Source organism: Dendrobates tinctorius, unplaced genomic scaffold, assembly GCF_039654945.1.
Source record: "Dendrobates tinctorius isolate UK_male_01 unplaced genomic scaffold, ASM3965494v1 ptg000079l, whole genome shotgun sequence".
NCBI classification, from domain to species: domain Eukaryota; kingdom Metazoa; phylum Chordata; class Amphibia; order Anura; family Dendrobatidae; genus Dendrobates; species Dendrobates tinctorius.
Window position 1 is genome coordinate 10,377,453 of NW_027361747.1, and position 24,316 is coordinate 10,401,768.

Below are 24,316 nucleotides of genomic sequence, written 5' to 3' on the forward strand. Positions count from 1 at the left end.
CACTTAATCCTAATACACCGCCATGCCGCCGGATATTCTCTATTCCCCCTGCAGTGTGAACGCAGGGCATCCACGGCCATTTACGACCCCCTAGAGATGGCATAAAACTCAGCCAAACAAACTCTCTTGACATGCCATAAAAAGGTTAAGAATCCTTACTTGGACTGTGCAAGGACGCCAATGACTTCTGCATATAAATCTGCAATAACGTGCACGTTCCCAGTGTTGGTTCCTGAATACCTACACAGAAACATACAGAAAGGATTAGTAAAGAAACACAGCTCAGTGCTCTGCCAATATTTGCTCAAGTCCTAATTTGATTGCTTGGAGGGGAGAATATATGAAAAATAAACATAACAGCGGCATTTTTTATCCTGTAAGGGTATGCAAGTAAAGGGAATGCAGCATAAAACTAGAGCAGTGATCATTCTCAGCATCTTTAGGGCACTCCAGAGGTCAGACCTCCACCAATCCCAAAATCAGGTCATAGCTTCGCAATATCCCTTTACAAGACATTAATACTGCTTGAAACAAACTCCAGTAATGTCATTTTTCATGACCATGTCCTCCACTGTAAATCGAGAAGTAGTAGCTTCAATTTTTTGAATGTGCTGATGGCCCTTCCTCAGTATGATGCATGACAGAAGTGGCACTAATATCAGAATATATCTGATGTACAGATACAAACTGCAAAGGCCGCTACTAAGTGTAGCATAGCAGTTCGACCTGATAATATAGTGTGGGGGAAAGTTTTGCCAAACACATAGGTGGTTTATTGCCTTTTGGACACCAATGATGAAATCCTTAAGGCATCGTTCTGGATTTTCAGATCTTCATCTGCATGTAGCGAAATAAATCTACTCAAAAGTTAAAGGACACAAAAGATTTTTACACTTGCACGGGCTCATTCGTGTGTGGTGAAACTAAGGAAGTTCACCGTATGCAATGCTTAAATGTAAAATCCACAGCCAAATCCATAGACCACCAGTCAATGAACTCTGAATATTACCAGCACAGAAGAAGACAACACCCGAGACCACCAGAGACAACGTGACGAATGTCATCCCAGATAACTATTCTATGGGAGGATAGCTGGACTACATGATGGTCCTCAGGATGCCTCGACAGAAGGGACAGGTTATGTTCTGACTGCCCTATTCCATCTTGGAGTAATAAGATTGCTTTACCCCTCCAAGTTTTTCATTAGCACACATGGACTTTGCAGGTCTTAGGGGTACTTCACACTTAAGCGAGATCGCTAGCGAGATCGCTGATGCGTCACAGATTTTGTGACGCGCCAGCGATCTCGCTGTGTGTGACACGTATCAGCGACCGGCCCCCCGCCGGGTATCGTTCATCGTGCAGGAATGTCCTGGGCCATTTTTTGATTGTTGGTCTCCCGCTGGCCAGCACGCATCGCTCCGTGTGGCAGCGGGAGACCAACGATCAGCGAGCTCCCAGAGCTGTAAGCAAACGCTGGGAGCTGGTATCCAGGGTAAATAGCGGGTAACTAAGCGACGCGCGTGCTTAGTTACCCACTATTTACCCTGGATACCAGCGTCCCCGCTGGTCCTGATCGCTGGTGAGTCTGCCTGTTTGACAGCTCACCAGTGATCATGTAGTGACGCACCAGCGATCCTGACCAGGTCGTATCATTGTGGGGATCGCTGGTGCGTCGTTTAGTGTAACGGGACCCTTATATGAAAACCCACCATAAATGACTGTACAGCCCTCACTACAATAATGAATATACACGTCCTCAAGAGCTTTGTGTCCACAAACAGATAAGAGCAGATTTCTTCAGTGAAATCCAGTTATACGAGTAAATAAGATAAGGGGAAACAAAGGAGGTTTTCTTTCCTATAACGTGAGAACATATGTTTAGAGGCGGGTAGTACAGGAAACGATAGTACAGGTGTAATGGTTACCAAAGATTAACACTTGTTCAGCTGTGAGCAGACATGTCCTTATCTGAAGCCAAGAGTTTAGTGAGCATCCTGTGTCAGCAGTGGGGATGAGCGGACCCGTGGAAGTTCGGGTTCTGGTACACGACCTGACCTTTATACCAAAGTTTGGTTTGGGTACTAGAATTGTACCTGAACCCCGTTGAAAGCAATGGGGAACAGAACTTTTGAGCTGTAAAATTCTCTCTGAACATTGCAATAGACTCCCGGAAGAAGTCCGTGTTCGATGTTTAGTGGTACGAGCGCCGAACTTTTAAATTCAGGTACGCTCATCTCTAGTCACCAGTGATAGAAATGAAGGGGGCTGGCTGACTGGTTCATTTCAATAGCTAAGCCAAAGATATGCTGGAAAAGAAAAGAGATTGGCTTAGCGACTGAAATCAATCGATTTGTGGACTTACCCTTCTTTATGTTTAAAGTGCTTAAAAGCCAAGTTGAGAACTTCCTGTATTAGGGGGTCCGGAACGGGGTGAACAGGAATCTGCAGGGCAAGATCACAGCGTTACTAGCAATAAACCGTCATGTATCCATACGGCGTCCTCTCATCTGTATTATAGCTACCACGTAACATAACATACACAAGACCGGGGGGCTTACCTGTTTGAGGACCTCGACCAAAACTAAACAGAAAATGAAGTCGACAGCCAGGTCTCTTCTTTCAAGTAAGTAGTCTCTTTCTCGCTGCTGTTCATCTCTGTAATACAAAGATTACATGTCATATTCCAAACGGATATGTAATCAAGGTTAAAGGGGTGGTGGTCTCTAATGAGACTGGTCACCCTATTCAAATTGTGTCTGCCATTAAGATTAGCTGATTGCCCCAGGTTCCATCCTGGAAAAAGGGGAACTTTGCTGGGAAAAGACTAAGGTCAAGCCTCCACCAATGGAGCACAACATGGTGACCATTCGCTATTACAGTGGTTCTGCATTTGAGGGGGATCTTAAAGAAAGGCTTGAGATGACGCTTTCTAAAACTGAACAGAATAGGTTAGATATTTTATTAAATAAATATAATAAATGAATTACCCTTTGGACTTTGTGCTAGAGCGAGGCCTGTACTCATAGGATTCATCTTCAGCTCCATTTTGGCGTTTATACCAGTCAAACAAGGTGCGGAGTAGTGAGGGGAGACAGTGCTCTGCTACAGAGCTCATGCAGCTTATCACCTGTAGAGACAGATCACAGGTTACTACGCTTTTATTCTCACTTCAAATTAAAAAAGCAAAACAAAAGGAATAAATTTGTAACATATTCCCACAAAAATTGAGTCCTACTGTGATACATTCATTACTAACCACCCAAGATTTGGGGTAAAGGAATCCTTAAAGAGGATGCACCCAAGTTTCTCAAAATTTTTACAGTATCATCTAGGCTGGTAAGAAGCTAGAGACAGAAGATAAGGAGGAACACCCAACAGAGAACAACGTGTTCAAACTGGCTGATATTCTAAGGCCAGTTTCACATTTGCGTTTAGGGCCGCCGCTAAGCCCCGCCCCCACCGCGCCTCCTCCGGTAGCTCCGCCTCCGGGCGCATGATGCTGCTTGCGTCCCCTATCTTTATCACTGAGGACGCAGACCGCGCACAGTATGCGTTTTGGCGGCGCCTGCGTCCTTTTGACGGTGCGCCGACCAGCGCCAAACGCAACCTGTTGCAACTTGGCTGCGCTAGGCGCACCGTCAAAAGGACGCAGGCGCCGCCAAACGCATACTGCGCACGGCCTGCGTCCTCAGTGATAAAGACAGGGGATGCATGACGCATGCAGCGTAATGTGCCCGGAGGCGGAGCTACCGGAGGAGGCGTGGCAGGGGGCGGGGCATAGCGGCGGCCGTGCGCAGGCCGACGCTGCGGCCCTAAACGCAAATGTGAAACCGGCCTAATACACACAGGGTGGAGATGAGCGAATTGTTTCAAAACCACGTCTGTGACCTCCAGACAGGAGACTTGCCAACCAGATCCTACCATGCTGGAGTCTTCTGGTGTCTGTGCTAATGACCACGTCCGATGTGACATGTGTGCAATACGCCCCACGATGACCCTGCACTGAGCCCACAAATCAGAAGGTGTACCAGGGATTACAGCTGCTAGGAGGCAGTCAACACAAGGCTCCCATCCAAAGGCCACACATGTAGCAACTGGACCAGGGTCCTGTAAATGTGCTCATCTCTAGCACAGGGGTCTTCGCACTCTTGCTGACATGGTATCAGTGGAGATGAGGATCAGGCAGTTTGACTTCCAATCCCTTCTAAAATTCGTGAGAAAATCCGCTGCCAGAGCAGTTTGGTAATGGCTTCCTTTACTCTCCTCTTTATTTATTTTACTCACTTATAGTGGGGAAAATAAGTATTTGATACACTGCCAATTTTGCAAGTTTTCCCACCTACAAAGAATGGAAAGGTCTGTAATTTTTATCGTAGGTACATTTTACCTGTGAGAAACAGAATCTAATAAAAAAAACAACAGATAATGACATTGTACGATTTTTTAATAATTAAACTGCATTTTTTTTGCATTAAAAAGTATTTGATCACCTACCAACCAGCAAGATTTCTGACTCTCTCAGACCTATTAGCTTTTCTTTATGAAGCCCTCCTACTCTGCACTCATTACCTGTATTAATTGCTCCTGTCTGAACTCGTTACCTATGTAAAAGACACCTGTCCACACACTCAATCACACTCCAACCTCTCCACATTGGCCAAGACCAAAGAGCTGTCTAAAGACACCAGTGACAAAATTGTAGACCTGCACAAGGCTGGGATGGGCTACAGGACAATAGACAAGCAGCTTGGTGAGAAGGCAACAACTGTTGGCACAATTATTAGAAGATGGAAGAAACACAAGATGACGGTCAATCTTCCTCAGTCTGGGTCTCCATGCAAGATCTCGCCTCGTGGGGTAAGGATGATTCTGAGTAAGGTCAGGAATCAGCCCAGAACTACACGGGAGGACCTGGTCAATGACCTGAAGAGAGCTGGGACCACAGTCTCAAACATTACCGTTAGTAGCACACTACAATGTCATGAATTAAAACCCTGCATGGCAGACAAGGTCCCCCTGGTCACGCCAGCACATGACCAGGCTTGTTTGAAGTTCACCAATGATCATCTGGATGATCCATAGGAGGCACGGGAGAAGGTCATGTGGTCAGATGAGACCAAAATAGAACTTTTTGGTATAAACTCCACTCAGTGTTTAGAGGAAGGAAAAGGATGAGTTCAACCCCAAGAACATCGTCCCAACTGTGAACAATGGTGGGGGAAACATCATACTTTAGGAGTGCTTTTCTGCAAAGGGGAAAGCACTGTATAGAAGGGAGGATGAATGAGCTCATGTATCACAAGTTTTTGGCCAACAACCTCCTTCCCCTTCCGTTTTCCAGCATGACAATAACGTGAAACACACAGCAAGAGCAACCAAGTAGTGGCTCTGTAAGAAGCATTTCAAGGTCGTGGAGTGACCTAGCCAGTCTCCAGACCTGAACCCAATAGAAAATCTTTGGAGGGAGCTGAAACTCAATATTGCCCAGCGACAGCCCCGAAACCTGAAAGATCTGGAGAAGATCTGGAGGAGGGGGCCAAAATCCCTGCTGCATTGTGAGTAGAGTTGAGCGACTTTGGTCGGATCGGGTTTCATGAAACAAAATTTGTTTCAGATGAAACTCGTCCGACTAGGGCAAAAAAAAAAAAAAGACTTTTATTCCCCATTGACTTGCATTGGGGTCAGGTTTCGGACGAAACTCCGACTTTTTTTTGCCCTAGTCGGACGAGTTTCATCTGAAACCAAAAGTCGCTCAACTCTAATTGTGAGCAAACTTGGTCAAGAACTACAGGAAACGTCTGACCTCTGTAATTGCAAAGAAAGCTTTCTGTACCAAATATTAAGTTCTGTTTTTCTATTGTATCAAATACTTATTTCATGCAATAAAATGCAAAGTAGTTAAGTAAAAATCATACAGTGTGATTTTCTGGATTTCTTTTATAAAGATTCTGTCTCTCACAGTTAAAGTGTGCCTACAATAAAAATTACACACCTCTCCATTCTTTGTAGGTGGGAAAACTTGCAAAATCGGCAGTGTATCAAATACTTATTTTCCCCAATGTATATGTCGCCATTTATTCCACAGCACTTAACAGACATTAATCAGCACTGATTCCATTGGGGGCTAACAATCTAGATTCCCATTTTTTTTTCTTATAGTGTGGGAGGAAACCGGAGTACCCTGAGGAAACCCACCAAACATGGGGAGAACATACAAACTCCTTGCAGATGTTGTCCTAGTGGGATTTTAACCCAAGACTGCAGGGCTGCAATGCTGCAAGTTGCAGACAGCTCGTGATGCATGGTGGCCATGTCCAAAGGCAAAAGACAAATATCCCGCCACGTGGTTCTGTCCATTAATAGTATCTGTCAGTAAGATCATGGCCTACCCGATGCCATAAGAGTGAAATAGTATCTACAGATACCAACAGCTGGCCACATTCAGGGAGCCTCCGACTCCATTATAGACTTTTGTACATAAAGTTATTATTTGCGGCTGGCAAATCATTATTTAGTAGATACACTGACTTTATCAAGTGGTAAGAGTTTATCACTAAGTATACATGCTAATATTTAACATTCACTTAGTAGATCTTGTTGCAGATTTATCTTTTATTCTAAGGGTTATAATATTTATGCCAATACCAAATAAGCATTCTTTTATTTTAGACTTTACTGTTGTTGCACAAAAAGTGTATCTTTCATAGAGAAATTAAAAAAAAAAAAAAAAAGGTTTCGCATTACCACACGCATATACTTTTTTTTGTCGCCCGACCATTTTACATTAACACCATTTTAAGTTGCACAAAGGATACAGATTGGAAAAAAAGCCAATATTATGCAGGTTTAACCGAAAGTAAATTTAATCATTGTTTTTTTTCTTCTTTTCAGTCTTCCTCATGCAATATAAATACTATTTTAACTTTATGTTTTGGCTTACTGATACAAAATACTCTCTAAAATGTGAATTTCCCAATGAAGAGAGCATCATTCTGACTGTTCTTATATTTATAGCCTAACCCATCCCTCTCCCAGAAACTTTAGACTAAAGCGGGAGTCACACACAGAGATCTCGCTAGCGAGATCGCTGCTGAGTCACAACTTTTGTGACGTAACAGCGATCTCACCAGCGAGATCGCAGTGTGTGTGTGACAGCGATCAGCGAGCGGCCCCCCTGCCGGTATCGCTGATCGCAGGAAGAAACCTCTGGACATATTTTTGGTCGCTGGTCTCCCGCTGGCCAGCACGCATCGCTGTGTGTGACAGGCCGGAGACCAGCGATCAGCTGTAAAAAATAGAATCAAAATAAAAATTAGTTATTCTCACCATCCGACGTCCCGCACAGCCATCCTCTCTCCACGCTCCGGTCCCAGTGATCCTTTGCACGAATGACCGCGAGACTTCGCGCTCCCGCGAGACCGTGACGTCTCGCGGTCATTCTCGCAAAGGATCACTGGGACCAGAGCGTGGAGAGAGGATGGCTGCGCGTGACGTCGGATGGTGAGTATAACTATATTTTTTATTTTGATTCTATTTTTTACAGCGATGGCCAGCGATGCCGGGCGCTCGGCATCGCTGTGCTGATCGCTGGTGAAGCTGTCTGTGTGACAGCTCACCAGCGATCACATAGCGACTTACCAGCGATCCTGACACCTTGATATCGGTGTCGGTATCGCTGGTAAGTCGCTATGTGTGACTCCAGCTTAACATCGACCGAAGTCGCAGATATCGACGGATTTGGATAACAGCCCTCAGACACAAAGGATTGTTGGAGAGTTAAGAATCTGGCATGTCAAATTTTGGACTGCCATTACTTTTGTTCTCCCTGAGATAAGCCACCGCCAGAGATGTCTGACAGCGGCTCTCTCAGAGAACACAAGAGCGCTCCACGCAGACAGATGCTGGCCAAATAATGTAAGGATCCCATTACACTAAACGACGCACCAGCGATCGCGACAACGATACGACCTGGTCAGGATCGCTGGTGCGTCACTACATGATTGCTGGTGAGCTCTCAAACAGGCAGACTCACCAGCGATCAGGACCAGCGAGGACGCTGGTATCCAGGGTAAACAGAGTGTCTAAGTGCGCGCGGCGCTTAGTTACCCGCTGTTTACCTTGGATACCAGCTCCCAGCGCGAGCACGCTGGTATCCAGGGTACACAGCGGGTAACTAAGTGATGCGCGCGCTTAGTTACACTCTGTTTACCCTGGATACCAGCTTACAGCCTTACAGCGCTGGGAGCTCGCTGATCGTTGGTCTCCTGCTGCCACACGCAGCTATGTGTGCTGGCCAGCGGGAGACCAACGATCAAAAAATGGCCCAGGACATTCCTGCACGATCAGCGATACCCGGCGGGGGGAGGGGGGGATTTGGTCGCTGATGCGTGCCACACACAGAGAGATAGCTGGTGCGTCACAAAAATCGGTGATGCATCAGCGATCTCGCTTAGTGTGAAGTACCCCTAAGGTGTATGGAGGGGCTTATATAGAACCTGACAGCTGATCTACAAGCAGCATGCATCCGGCACTGGATAAAGGATTTGTGTGTGACTCAAACACTGCGGCATTTCAGAGAGAAGCATACGGTAAAAGCCAATGGGGACCGAGCACCACTACAGCCAGTTGGACAGATGGGTCCCAGGGAGCTTGTCGCTGTCCTGGATTGGCAAATCTCTCCCCATCAGAAGACGTAGGCAAAGACGTATCAATCCAGGGCAGCGACAAGGGAGAAGCTGCGGGGTCTGGCCTGCCGACTAGTCTCTAGCGCGGCTCAGGCCCTATTGGCTTTTAAAGCACGTTTTTCTGTCCATTACATGCCTTGTCTCCTGCATTTTCACCAGTTTTTCCCTCTGCAGGCGCTCTCTATAACTAGCTGCTATGATCTCTCTAAGGCCTCATTCACACGTTTCAACACATATGTAAAAAAAAATGTGTTATCACCATACTGCATCCGTGTGTCTGTTTTTACCATCAGTGTCTTAGGCCTCTTTCACACTTCCGTTTCTGACCATCAGTCAAAATCCGCCAGGTTTTGAAAAAAACGGATACGCCTTTTTTTGCGGATCCGTTTTTTTCCCCATTGAGTTGCATTACTGGCGGAACTTGACGGATGGCCATCCACTGGATCCGTTTTTGTGAGGATCCGCTAAAACATTTTCGTCCGCCGGCATGCCTGGACGGACCTTGCAATGTTTTTTTTGGTGTTGGATCCGCATTTTCCATTGCGCATGCCCAGAGAAAGGAACTCAGGGAGAAAATTAACCCTGAAATCCTTTCTGGCGGAGGAAGAAAAGAAAAAAAAAAATCTCTCTCTCTCTCGGCCAGCGGTTCCTTTAAAATTCTTCTTTCTGCGGATCCGTCACAAAACGGATCCTGTGCCATCCGTTCACATCAGTTAAGAACGGATCCGCTTGTCCGCCTTTTTGGCGGATTTTAACTGACACAAAAAACTGAAGTGTGAAAGAGGCCTTAAGTGTTTTTCAGATAGATAAAGAAATAAATGAAAAAGCTTCTCCTGTACTTTGCAATGTCAGACACGGACAGCAAAGGATCACACACTGATGCCATCCGTGTGCTCTACGGGTTCATCACAGACCCATAGCATGTATTGGCCCTTTTTATCCATGATACCGGTAAAAAAAAAAGGCATGTCTGTGTGTGTTTTGAAAAGAGACATACGGTAGATTATAGTAGTGTAGATTATAATGGATCCGAGTTGTATCCGTGAAAAGAAAGAAAATGGATACAATGCATATGTGCAACACGGACATCTGTATGAGGCCTTACACAGCACAGTACACAGGGAGAGAGTCCTGCTCTTCATTCCTTAGTTAGCACACACATGGAAGCAGCAGAGGTACAGAGGACATTACATAGTCGTGTGGAGCTGTGTGGATGTAAGTCATGCTCGGGGGGAGGTAAAAGGCTTGCTGGAAAGCTTAGCACAATTTTTGTCTCTCTCTGCCCATTTCCTGACTGATCACCCACCTTCTTTTGATAAGTTTCAGGAAATGACAGGAAGGGTCTGTGGGTGAGAAGTGGCTCATAAGTTGAGAAAGCAGATTTCTCTGATAAGATTCCTCATTTTCTTATAATCGGCTGTTATGCAATGTTTGCTTAAAGTCCAGTTCCCATGTAAATCACAGAGCTGTCACATGAGTCTTTATTCCTATAGGAACTTGGTGGGAGAGGCTTTCAGTGCTGTTTGATTTTAAGTGAAAATTGCTGCTGTTACATCGGAAGCTCTGGTGGGTGCCCCACCAAACACTCCTAGGGACACAGTACACCAAAACACAGCTTTTTAATGTCCCTGAGGGTTTATTGTTAGATCCCTATGGAAGAAGGTTTTCACAGTCATGCGGTGCACTGTTCTTCTGCACGTTTCATTTCATGGCCACTTTATGTTTGACATCCTGGGTGATTATTTGTTATTAACACTGTAAATAGCTCTCTGAGACCTGATGTGACCGGTGTATAAACTGTAAAAATCCACGTCAGAAGGTCTGTATAATACTGTTTGAAAGTTTTCCAATCCTGCATGTAAAGTAGCTTTGTACGCGCCCAGCCAGATATAGGATTATGCAGTCATTCCAACATGGATTTTCACAGTAAACACACCAGCCTCATTCAGAGCAATGTATCGAACAATTTATTGACGCATGCAGAAGAAGAAGATGACTTTTGAACGAGTCGTTCTGGTATTGAATAATAATTATTTTCCTGTGTAGTCAGATTCAATCTATTTGTGTCTTGTTTTGAGAGAGTTGAATTTTAGGGATTTCTATTTTAGGCTATTTTTACTCTAATTGCCTCAGTCATCATTTTCTGCGTTTGCTTGACAATGTTGTTGTCGTTCTCCTTATCCTGATGTTTTCGGCGATAAAGCATATGAGACTTCAGATTTTGTGCAATGGTTCTCCAGAACCATTGTGGAATACAAAAGCTTTTTCTTTTTTTCTTTTTTGCACAGTTGGAAGTCTAAAGAAGTGACATCTTACTGAAGTGCAGAAAAAACAAAAGATCATGTTTGAATATGCGCCAAATTCATCAAACATTGTGTGCCATCTTGTTTAATTTAATGCAAATCCATCAGTGTAAAAAAAAAAACCCCAGAAAACTTGGGAATCAAATACAAAATGTGTTCCTATTGTACAAAAAAAACAACAAAAAACTGACTGGCACCTGTCAGTGTGAACAGGTGCAAGCTGCAAGGACTGCATTATATACAAACAAAAGATTACAGCAGGACACTAAGCACCAAGATGTAAGCAAACACAGGCCAATTTATGCGCCAAGTACCTTAATTTTTAATAAGTATATTCTACAGTTGTGGCCAAAAGTATTGACATCCCTGCAATTCTGTCAGATAATACTCCAGTTTCTTCCTGAAAATGATTGCAATCACAAATTCTTTGGTATTATCTTCCATTTAATTTGTCTTAAATGAAAAAACACAAGAGAGAATGAAGCAAAAAGCAAAACATTGATCATTTCACACAAAACTACAAAAATGGGCCAGACAAAAGTATTGGCACCCTCAGCCTTGGTTGCACAACCTTTAGCCAAAATAACTGTGACCAACCGCTTCCGGTAACCATCACTGAGTTTCTTACAATGCTCTGCTGGAATTTTAGACCATTCTTCTTTGGCAAACTGCTCCAGGTCCCCGATATTAGAAGGGTGCCTTCTCCAAACTGCCATTTTTAGATCTCTCCACAGGTGTTCTATGGGATACAGGTCTGGACTCATTGCTGGCCACCTTAGAAGTCTCCAGTGCTTTCTCTCAAACCATTTTCTAGTGCTTTTTGAAGTGTGTTTTGGGTCATTGTCCTGCTGGAAGACCTATGACCTCTGAGGGAGACCCAGCTTTCTCACACTGGGCCCTACATTATGCTGCAAAATTTGTTGGTAGTCTTCAGACTTCATAATGCCATGCACACGGTCAAGCAGTCCAGTGCCAGAGGCAGCAAAGCAACCCCAAAACATCAGGGAACCTCCGCCATGTTTGACTATAGGGACCGTGTTCTTTTCTTTGAATGCCTCTTTTTTTCTCCTGTAAACTTTATGTTGATGCCTTTGCCCAAAAAGCTCTACTTTTGTCTCATCTGACCATAGAACATTCTTCCAAAACGTTTTAGGCTTTTTCAGGTAAGTTTTGGCAAACTCCAGCCTGGCTTTTTTATGTCTCGGGGTAAGAAGTGGGGTCTTCCTGGGTCTCCTACCATACAGTCCCTTTTCATTCAGACGCCGACGGATAGTACGGGTTGACACTGTTGTACCCTCGGACTGCAGGGCAGCTTGAACTGGTTTGGATGTAAGTCGAGGTTCTTTATCCAACATCCGCACAATCTTGCGTTGAAATCTCTTGTCAATTTTTCTTTTCCGTCCACATCTAGGGAGGTTAGCCACAGTGCCATGGGCTTTAAACTTCTTGATGACACTGCGCACGGTAGACACAGGAACATTCAGGTCTTTGGAGATGGACTTGTAGCCTTGAGATTGCTCATGCTTCCTCACAATTTGGTTTCTCAAGTCCTCAGACAGTTCTTTGGTCTTCTTTCTTTTCTCCATGCTCAATGTGGTACACACAAGGACACAGGACAGAGGTTGAGTCAACTTTAATCCATGTCAACTGGCTGCAAGGGTGATTTAGTTATTGCCAACACCTGTTAGGTGCCACAGGTAAGTTACAGGTGCTGTTAATTACACAAATTAGAGAAGCATCACATGATTTTTCGAACAGTGCCAATACTTTTGTCCACCCTCTTTTTTATGTTTGGTGTGGAATTATATCCAATTTGAGTATTATCTGACAGAATTGCAGGGGTGTCAATACTTTTGGCCACAACTGCATGTAGCAGTCATGCAGGCCATATTTCATGTATTTATAGAAAAATGGATGGCGCCTACAGTGAAACATGGTGGTGGCAGTGTCCTTATTGGGGCTGGTGGTGTTAGGAGCTACATTTCATTGATGGTATTATGAATTCACAAATGTACTGGTCCATATTGAAAGAGAGGATTCTCCTATCACTTCGTGTCCTTGATAGACGAGCACTTTTCCAACATGACAATAACCCAAAACACCCATCTGTTGCAATTTTGAATAAGAACAGGGTGAAATTGATAAAGTGGCCAAGCGTCTCCTGATCTGAGCCCAATCAAACACTTATGGGGAATTCTGAAGAGACAAGTTGTCATCCCTCTCCATTCAGGCTCTAAAAGAGGTCGTTCTTGAAGAATGGAAGATGATACATGTTGCAATATGTCACCAACTTGTTCATTCTCTGCCTAGAAGACTTGGTGCTATCCTTAAAAGATCATGGAGGTTATACACAATACTGGATGTAGTAGTTTTTAATGTTGGGTGTGTTAATTTTTTGCATCAACTTGTTTGAGTTAATTTGAAGATTTTGTAATGAAAGGTATATTATTATTAACCTTACTTTCATAGTAAGGGGTTAAAATCAAAATTCTGGAAATTGTTCTTATTTTCAGCAAGATTGATTAAAATCATACTTTTCATTTTAAAAAAAAAAAAGGGTGTACTCATTTATGCTGAGCACGTCATATACATAGATAATTTTTTTCTTATTGCTCACTTTTTTTACTGAAACTGGAGCATCCACAAGAGCTTTAGCTATAAGAAAAACCATTCCCTTGCTCTACCACACGTCACATTATAGAGCTACAATGGCTACGATAAGATCCAGCAGCTCTGCTATTCCCGGTAGACTCCCGCAATAACATAAATCTCAGGGTCTAATAAAAACCTTGACAGTGCCAATGCTTTCATTTACACTGACTGAGTGCCACATGGCCGGCAAAAGAGAAGACAGAAGCAGTGAAAAGCGGCTTCTGTCTTCTGCCCAGGTGTCTTTCACAGCCGGAGACCTGACTTGCTTTTGATAGATTGCAGGAGCGTTAATGCAGTAAAGGGTTAAGCAAATCACAAAGTGTCCCCCCTTTGTTGGGTCCTCACAATGGTTTTCTGAGGGGAAATCTTGCAATAAGTATTAATTTTTCCTGCAATGTCACCTTGGACAGGTCCTCCAAGGCAAGTCACATTCTTAGTACCACTTAGGCTACGAGAGGAGGATCATAAACTGAGGAGCCCACAAAGGTCCTCCAAGGCAAGTCATGTTCTTAGTGACTGCTCACCACTTAGGCTACGAGAGGAGGATCATAAACGGAGGAGCCCCCACAGGTCCTCCAGGGCAAGTCAAGTTCTTAGTGACTGCTCACCACTTAGGCTACGAGCTGAGGATCATAAACTAAGGAGCCCCCACAGGTCCTCCAAGGCAAGTCACGTTCTTAGTGACATCTCACCACTTAGGCTATGAGATGAGGATCATAAACTAAGGAGCCCCCACAGGTCCTCCAAGGCAAGTCACGTTCTTAGTGACATCTCACCACTTAGGCTATGAGATGAGGATCATAAACTAAGGAGCCCCCACATCTGCGCTCCCCAACAGGATATATATTTAAAAAAAAAAAAAAAAAAAAAAGGTATTAAACTAAACAACCCCTTTAAAGATGCATTATAAAACCTAACTTAATTTCCACTGCTGATCCGACTTAATGGTCCATAAAGGTCCCACGCGGACTTCTCCAAACAGACTTCCCTTTTAACATGTGATACTACCTTGAGATTGAGACTTGTTGTGAAGAACAGAACATTACACAGCATTAAACGGATGACTAGCAGAGGAAAGTGAAGCCCGATGTCCGGGCAGCTGCAGGGACGTCATGTTCTTCCCCACATTCTTCTTTGATTTGTATTTAGGAGCAGAGAAGCGTAAAGGCCGACTGCTGAGTGATGCATTCCCGGCTCGGGGCCGCCATACACATTACTGCTTCCCTGCCTCATTACACAGAGGACTGGGGTTATTATATATATATATTTACTAGAAGATGCTGGCACTAGTCTAAACACGTTTTATTGGCACTCCAAATGTAGAAATGTTTAGGGGAAACCGTTAACAAACCGAGCCAGCACTAAGTGGCCGGCCAACAATGATCCTCCTCATTACCGCGAGCTCAGCTTGGCAAAGTCACAGCTCACAAAGCCACACCAAATAAATCCCGCAGCCTGGACGCCGAGGTTAATTGATAAAACGCAAGCTACATTGTGGAAAAAAGGAAAGTAATGGCATTCCTGGCCTAACAATTATTGGCTCCTGCAGACTTTATTAATGGACACAAGGCACGTGTCTGCAGCCCCGCATGTAAGAGGAGCGGAAGGATGGCTCCACGGAGAACACGTCGGCTGGACATCAACCCTGCAAAACCGCTACTTGTCACCAACTCCTAATTCGAGCTCATTTCTGTACAAGTAATGAAAAAAAGATTTAATAAATGGCCATTTTATGGTTTGACCAGGAGACTCATTTCACACTAGCGTCCGATATAACAACAGTGAAAAAGAACTGCTTCAAAAAATGTATCTGTCCAATGACGACTACAAATGGCGCCAAAGTATTTCCTATAGCGTTATATACTGGGTTTCCTTTCATGAGACCGCTATATTAACTGAAAAACAACGCAGCATGTTTACTTTCTGCTCACACTGTACATAATGATTAATCTTCTTAATGGGAGCGTTTCATCAATGAGATTTAAAGAATAGGTTATGTTAAATGTATTTTTGAAACTGTTGGAATATATTTCATTTGCATAAAACCAGCTGTATTAAAAAAATAAACTGTAATTTCACATTGGCCACATGGACATAGGCAGCAATACACTGACTAACTCACTGACCTCAACAGGAGCATTATCTAGACATGTTCTGATCTACTTACATATCCCTGTGATGTCTACTGAGTATGGAAGTGTTATCTGTCATTGTAATCCTGCCTGTGATGAGACTGATGGAAAGCTTTATGTATGGAACAGGAAGTATGAGTCTAGTCTTAGGGCCCCGTCACACCAGCAATCTCGACAACGATATCAACTTGTCAGGATCGCTGGTGTGTCGCTACATGATCGCTGGAGAGCTGTCAAACAGGCAGCTTCACCAGCGATCAGCACCAGCGACGATGAGCGCGGGCATCGTTGTGTACCTTAAGATACCAGCGCGCTGGTAACCAAGGTTAACATCGGGTTTCTAGTGCCGCGCTTAGAAACCCACTGTTTACCTTGGTTACCAGCTCCCTGCATCAGCGCACTGGTAACTAAGGTACACAGAGGGCTTCTAAGCGCCGTGCGGCGTTTAGAAACCCGCTTTTAACCTTGGTTACAAGCTCCAGCTCGCTGGTCTCCCGCCTGCCACATGCAGCGATGCGTGCTGGCCAGTTGGAGACCAGCGATCAAAAAAAAGTCCAGGGCTTTCCACAACGATCAGCAATACCCGGCGGGGGGGCCGGTCGCTGATCATTGTCACACACAGCGAGATCGCTGGTGAGATCGCTGTGTGTGACGGGGGCTTTAGGCTTGATAGCCAGTGGAAACAATTTAATTCTTTAAAAAAAAAAAAAACCCACAATAATGTGAAGTCAGATTTACAGATTTATAGAATAGACTGTCATTTGATTTTTTATTTTTGAGAAATCAGTAGCATGCGTGAAAATAAGCTTTGTAATCAGTGTTACAGAGAGATTTGTAACTTTTTACCCCAGGACCAATTCATTCTCACAGTCCTCAGTTCCCAGGTAAAATCTGTATTCAGGATAGACATTGTTCCATTTGTGAGGCAGGAGATGGCCGCGGCTACTGATCATGTTCTCTCTCGGTATTGTAACAATCGGTCTTCACTGAATACAGATTTTACCTGGGCATAGAGGAATCAGAGGAGAGGAGAAAGAAGCGGATTTCTCTTACAACCGGTGGCAAAGCCGCTTATTTCCACGTGTACTATTGGTTTATGAACTAGAAATTATAATGACGACTATTCTTTAACAAGAAGACCTGATTCAAACAATAAGTGATTTTCTGATGACACATTGCTTTTCATATATTGGTTCTCTCAACAAGATAGAATATGTTCCCCACGATAATTGATAAATCTTCTGGATTTATCTGGCACTGCATAAGATATAAAAGCTCTTACAGGCTGGAAATGGCAGATCTCACATCTGGTTGTTAGATGAAAAGTCTGGACACAAAAATGCAAAGTAGATCGAAAGCAAGACACAAATGTAGGTTTCACATGCAGGGCTGTGGAGGCAGAGTCATGGAAAGTGAGGAGTCGGAGGTTCAGTTTACAGACTCCACAGCCCTGTTCACATGGTCAACCTTACAGCAACGTTCCCTTTGAGGAACACCTCTAGGCCATACAACCCTTCTCTGGACCTCACCTGGTCAAACTGAAGATCTTCACCTCTCTGAAGAGACCTTGACAACAGCTTCTCCTGTGAAGAGAAACATACGCAGGTATTAGCTTGTAGCGTGAATGGGGGGGGATCGGAAAGCACCAATGCTCAGTTATCTGAATTATCCCCTTGTCACAAGAAAGCAGCCTCATGGCAGAGCAGAGCTGGCGGGACAGGGTCACATCCACTTATTCATGGTAAAATAATGCACGCTACGGTCGCCCATAATTCTACGTTAGAGGAGACACATTTTAAGGGGTGATAGCATCTCCAAGATCTATAGAAACCTAAACTACTACAATGCCCTGCACATGGGGTAAGCGATACAGCGAATCAGAAGAACTATACTACATTTCTAATTAACTGGAGGTATTTGCTAATATTATTATTACACCTACTACATGTTGGGATATGATCTTGGAGATGGAAATACCCCTTTCAATTATGATTTTTACTGTATCAGACGTTCAAAGACAATTTTAATCATAATGACCTGGTCTTAAGAGGACCGGTCACCAGGTGAAAGGTGGCCAGTTTTGTTCTTATTTTACACTCACTTCTCCCCAGAGTATTTTTTGTCTAAAATCCATTGTAGTTTCAGAGATATGAGCCTTTTTATTATGTGCGTTTAAATGTAGTCTTTGCCAAAAGGGTGTGGCTTCCAGGGTAATAATGCAGAGCAGACCAAATACACATAACAGAGTTCTTTAAGACACACCCCCTTGTAAACACAATAAAAAAGCCCACATCTCTAAAGTCAAGGAGTCTCGCAGGATTCTGGTCTGGTGGCTGTGGTCTACTGACGTGGCCCCTGAATAAAGGGTTCTGCAATCTCCTTCCCCAACCCTAGTAGGGAGCATGCCACAACTTACACCATCATGGAGCGATCCAGTAGCATGACTTACATGATTCATGACTTACAACAGAAAACAAAGGAACATTGTAGAAGAAAGTATATCAAGCTAAAAGTATTTTTGAGATGGATCACTGTAAAGGAAAGTACACTGATGGACATCACTTTACCGGGTGAACGAGGGTCTATGGCTGCATTTGGCGTATGCATTGGAACACAGGTGTGAACACAGCAGCAGAAACTACACATAGGGACATTTGTCAGAAAAGAGTACAATAAAAAAACGGATGTCCTGCACGATCCAATGAAGTATTTGTATATTAATTTATGGGACAACCCCTTTAATTAGTATGAATGGTGAGATTTCTAGGGAAGAAGTGAAGGAAACGAGTCGTCTGTAATAATACTCTAACCAGAATATAGCTATTATTTCTAAGTAAGGCAATCTTTGCTTCAGGCTCTATTTATAAACGAGCCATAATAACTCGGCAAGTTCCATTTTAGAATAAATTCTGAAAAACTCTCGATTTATAATACAGGCTACTAAGGGGTTGTCTAAATATTATTTAAAAAAAAAAGGCCAATAGTGGCGTCAAAAAACCAACAAGGCTATCTGCTTCATTTGTTTACATGTGACCACCACTGCAACCAACTAGCAGCAACTGATTGGCTGCAGCAGTTACGTGCCACCCAAGCTCTCTTATCTGCCTTGGTAGGCACATGACTGCTGCTGCAGTTGAAAAATGTCCTCCCCGATGCTACATGGGCAGCTGTATTAAGTAACTGCGGATTTGCAGGAGAGTATGTGTTTTAATACCACATGGGCCATTTTGTTGCCTTATTTCCCATAACGCCAAGCCAGAGAACGCACTATCATGTTTCTATAAATCACAGTGAATGATGGGAAGAGCTTATTAAATTTACTTAAAACACAAAGGTGGATGATGTTAGTGGAATAGTTTCGGCATGTCACTTCTGTAAGGCAAGAAACAAAGTTGACACTTATTTTTCCCCTATAAATATAAGTAGCAAATCCTCGAAGACCACATACTTAACTGAGTATGATCATACGGGATAACCATATCCTTCTGCCCCACATGACATGGCCCCCGCTAACAACAAACTGCAGAGTAACGCTAAGGACAAGGGACTAGTCCAGATACTGGAGGCATTAAATGGAAAGGAAACATCGGTGAGAGAAGCATGGACGCCAAGCAGAAGGGAAACCTCGGGGCCAGCATGAGTTACTAACTCAAGAATGGCGACACTGATATTCTGGAAAGTGGTATAATGGATCGTCAGTCCTGATGAGCGGGAGCAGCTTCATGTGATAAGGATTTTACTGGCCCATAAATTAGGCAGGATAACTCAATACCTATCCATGCATGCTCCTTCTACTGCTGTAGATGTTGTAGAGCCACCGCTCCTGCTCTCTTCTGAGGACATCGCCTGGGTTTATTGGGATGTAACAGATTTACAAGCATTGACCGAAAATGAAAAAAAAAAATGTGACTATGTGTCTCAGAATGAAAATCACATGAAATAGTGCTTATTCCCTTCAAAATCTTGCAGGCTGGAAATGTAGAGGAATATTATGGACAATCTACCAAAGATAAGCGAGCCAGTAATGTATTCAACTACTTCAAGCCACAAACCAGCCCAAACATATAGTCCACCCACTGTGACCGTATACATAAATAAGCAAAAAGCCACACACAAGACTACACAAAAAGAAGCATCTAAAATCTGATCATGCTCAGGATACCTCTGTAATGGAGAACAGTAAAAAGCAAAACGCGCGTCAGGGCGTACCTCATCTTACTCTCTTTCCTCGCTGTGTCTTCAGGTCCGAATATTATTTGGGGGTAATATTTATATCGAATTACTAGTTAGCAGAATGCTATGTGTCTGAGACACTTCACTATCCTTCGGTACATAAGTATAGCGTGGGTGTACGTGAATTAAAGGGATTTTCACATCTTCATACATGAGTATTGTTGGTTACTGCTTATTAGAACAGGCATTTTTAGAACTTACCGCTTGATAACATTTTTAGCCATTCTTGATATATCAATATTATTTTTGGAGGGACACAGCTGATAGTCTAGGATAGTCCCCACCTCTGCTAGACAGGAGAACATGAGCAGTGAGTACAAGTTCTTTTCTATTGAGATTGTAAGCACGTTTTTTAAAGCTAGTCAGAATCGCTGGAGCACACAGTTCCCACCTAATACCTGCGAGCTCTAGCTCAGCGCTTACAAACTGGCAACCACTCAGGCAAAAGTGTTCATTTCTCAAGAACAGCTGCAAATTTTAATAACTTGTGCCTATTTTTTTTGTTTTTTTCAAGTACTATCTGAAATGTCCATGTACGAGGGGTGATCCAAAAGTAATGATAATCGGTTATTTCTATTGCACAAAGAAATTAAAATAAAAGGTTTTCTTCTCTCTTCGGTACCCACTAGTCCAGGAAAAAAAAAAATCACTTAAATAGGCCACGATTCCCGGGAGCTACATTCATTTGAATATGAACTGCCAAGGAGTGAACATCAAAATGGAAAAAAACGAGCTCAGAGCTGTCATCAAATACCTCTGCTTGAAAAAAATGTTTACCAAAGACATACACAGCGACTTGGTGGAAACATTGGGGGACTCTTCTCCTCCATATTCCACAGTTGCACGCTGGGCCAAGGAATTTAAGCTGGGAAGAACATCGACGGAAGATGAACATCGCGAAGGACGCCCATCCACGTCCCTCAATGAAGAAAACGTGAAAAAAGTTGAAGTTGTGTTGGCAGATCGAAGAGTGACTATCAGGCATGTAGCTGAGGTCACAGGGATCTCATATGGCAGTATTCAAAGAATCCTTGCAAAAGAATTGCATATGAGAAAGGTCTCCACGCGTTGGGTGCCAAAAATGTTAACCGACGAGCAAAAGAAGAAACGAGTTGACATTTCAATAGGAAATCTCGAAAAGTTCCAAGCAGACAAGGAGAATTTTTTGTCACTTTTTTGACCATGGATGAGACCTATGAGACCTGGATCCACCACTTTGATCCCGAAACTAAACAACAATCGATGACATGGAGACGAGCCGACGAACCGACGCCGAAGAAATTCAAACTGTCAAGCTCAGCAGGGAAGGTTATGGCGTCCGTTTTTGGGACGCTGAAGGAATTATTATGGTGGACTATTTGGAGAAGGGAGCCACTATTACGGGCTCCTACTATGCAGAACAAATAAGAAGATTGCGGGAGGCTATCAAGGAGAAAAGGCGCGGCAAACTGCGGGCTGGAGTGCTGTTTCACCAAGATAACGCACCGGCTCACAAAGCTGCAGTTGCCATGGCTACCATTCAAGAAGCGGGCTTTGAACTGGTGGAACACCCCCCCCCCCCTATTCGCCAGATCTAGCCCCCAATGACTTCTCTTTCCTCGGCTCAAGGAACACCTCCGGGGCAAGAAATTTGACAATAGCGACGTGATAACCGCTGTTGGGGAGTTTTTTGAGGGTCAAGCTCATGAATTTTTTTTCGAAGGGAATTCTAAGTCTAGAAAAGAGATGGACTAAATGTATAGACTTGTTAGGAGACTATGTAGAAAAACAAATCTTTTTTTTTTTTTTTACTATATTCATTGTGTTTATTATTGATTATCATTACTTTTGGATCGCCCCTCGTATATGAGGGTTTGTAAGAGAAGTCTAATATTTTTAGGTGTTTTCTTTTGTCTCGTATGGGTCTATGTGTCAGTGGGTTACTGATAGCAAGGCTGTGAAGTCGGTAAGCCAAATCACCGACTCAAACTGACTCCTCAATTTCCCCGATTTCCGACCTAAACTCTGACTCCACAGCACCGGTCACTACTGAGCATGTACATATAGTGCAGGACAGATTCACCTCATCTATGACCCCACAGCACTGGTCACTACTGAGCATGTACATAAAGTGCAACACAAATTCATCTCATCTACGACTCCACAGCACTGGTCACTACTGAGCAAGTGCATAAAGTGCAGCACAGATTCATCTCATCTATGACTCCACAGCACTGGTCACCACTGAGCATGTACATAAAGCGCAGCACAGATTCATCTCATCTACATCCCCACAGCACTGGTCACTACTGAGCATGTACATATAGTGCAGGACAGATTCATCTCATCTATGACTCCACAGCACTGGTCACCACTGAGCATGTACATATAGTGCAGCACAGATTCATCTCACCTCCGACCCCACAGCACTGGTCACTACTGAGCATGTACATAAAGTGCAGCAAAGATTCATCTCATCTACGACTCCCCAGGATCAGTCACTACTGAGCATGTGCATAAACTGCAGGGCAGATTCATCTCAACTACGACCCCACAGCACTGGTCACTACTGAGCATGTACATAAAGTGCAGCACAGATTCATCTCAGCTATGGCTCCACAGCACTGGTCACTACTGAGCATGTACATAAAGTGCAGCACAGATTCATCTCATCTACAACTCCACAGTACTGGTCACTACTGAGCATGTACATAAAGTGCAGCACAGATTCATCTCCATTAAAAGCTGAGATCCTTAGATCAGGAACAGAACAGACATTTATAGGAAAATTTTATAACTTTCCCAAATTCTCATGGAAACATTTTCAGCACATTCTGCATTGTACTACTGCACCCAATTTACTATAGATTTTAGGAGTCATAGTCGGTCCATTATATACACCAACTCCACAGCCCTGATTCATACATGTATTTTTTTGTCCGTTTATATTTGAATAAAGAATATTTTTATACAGTGACTTTAATGTGTGATTTTTGAGTTTTTGTATTGGTTGGAAATGTAGTGCAGTCTGTTGGCATACAGATCAGAAGATAAACTATATGTACGTGCTGTGAGGACTATTTTCTCCTGATTATCCCCTACACTTACATTATCTATTTTTCTCTTTTGCTGATGGTTTATATAATGGCAGCATTAAAAGTGAGCAATTCAGTTTGTGGTGCTCTAGTGAGGAATCCAGCCCAGTCCTCAGAGGCAGTGGGGTCTTGGCTTGAGTGTCCGGCAGCCGGGGCTCCTCTGACGTCATGACACTGCACAGCCTAGGAAGCGTCAGAGGCACCCAGGATTCTCAGCAAGGATGCCAGGCGCAGAAATGAAGAACAGCTGCCACAGAAGACCGCATGCCGCAGGACAGCACAAACCGGAAAGCTAATCTCTAGCATATTCCACATTACTCTTCAGACTGTACTTGCTTACACTAAAACACTTTTAAACGGGTTGCTAAGTATTAATGATGAGCACACTTCCACTGATAAGGCGATGAGGGTAAAGTAATCGTGTGCTCATCTTGGTTGTCTTAATGGAATTCGTCAGCTCAGTGGCAGGAATTCCCACCGACCTTATCCTGATGTGGCCTTCTGGTCCCCTGATGAACCCCTAGGAATCTCTTGGTGGGGGGAAACGCGTAAGGTATTAATTTGGGATGCTGCTATAGGCTACCTCACCATGGGTTGTGCATGACTAAAGGGTACTACACACATAGCGAGATTGTTAGCGAGATCGCTGAAACGTCACAGGTTTTGTGACGCAACAGCGATCTCGCTACGTGTGACACACAGCGGCGGCCGGCCCCCCACTGGATATCGCTGATCGTGCCCGAATGTCCTGGGCCATTTTTTGATAGTTGGCGTCCCACTGGCCAGCATGCATTGCTGAGTTTGACGCCATAACAACGACGAGCAACCTCGTTGGCGACTCAGAACTCAGGGACGCAGGTGTGGGGACGCAGGTGTGATTTTGCTTTGTCTTTTCAACGCCCCCTCAGCTCCGATTGGTGGTCTCAAATTAGGATCTTTGCAGCGTTTCCTTTTATAGGTCAGCTATCAATTATATGCAATCATAACATTTAACATGTATAGTTATAATAATCGCGTGTCCCCGTGTCAGTGACTGTGGATCCACGAATAAATAGTGCACTAGCGCCTCAGACAGGGACGCTGAAGCAAACCGCGTAGTGATAGCGCAGTAGTGGCCACCAATCGGAGCAGAGGGGCGTGGAAAAGGCGACGCTGAAGCACGACTATTGAGGTCTGAGTCATCAGAATAGCTGCTGTGTGACAAGGTCCCAACGACCGCCGAGGTCGTTATACGG

The 24,316-nt window shown here is 43.9% G+C and overlaps 1 protein-coding gene across 22 annotated transcripts in view; it reads right to left on the bottom strand.

Moving 5' to 3' along the window:
* FRYL (FRY like transcription coactivator) overlaps positions 1 to 24,316 on the bottom strand; it is a 387,434-nt gene that overhangs the window by 174,196 nt on the left and 188,922 nt on the right. For all 22 annotated transcript variants that reach the window (XM_073583507.1, XM_073583505.1, XM_073583498.1 and 19 more), the window contains 5 exons: positions 17,304 to 17,357; positions 2,991 to 3,130; positions 2,562 to 2,658; positions 2,366 to 2,445; positions 160 to 240 (listed from right to left, as the gene is read on the bottom strand). In XM_073583507.1, the coding sequence (XP_073439608.1) occupies positions 160 to 240; positions 2,366 to 2,445; positions 2,562 to 2,658; positions 2,991 to 3,130; positions 17,304 to 17,357 (452 nt within the window). The remainder of the gene's footprint in view (positions 1 to 159; positions 241 to 2,365; positions 2,446 to 2,561; positions 2,659 to 2,990; positions 3,131 to 17,303; positions 17,358 to 24,316) is intronic.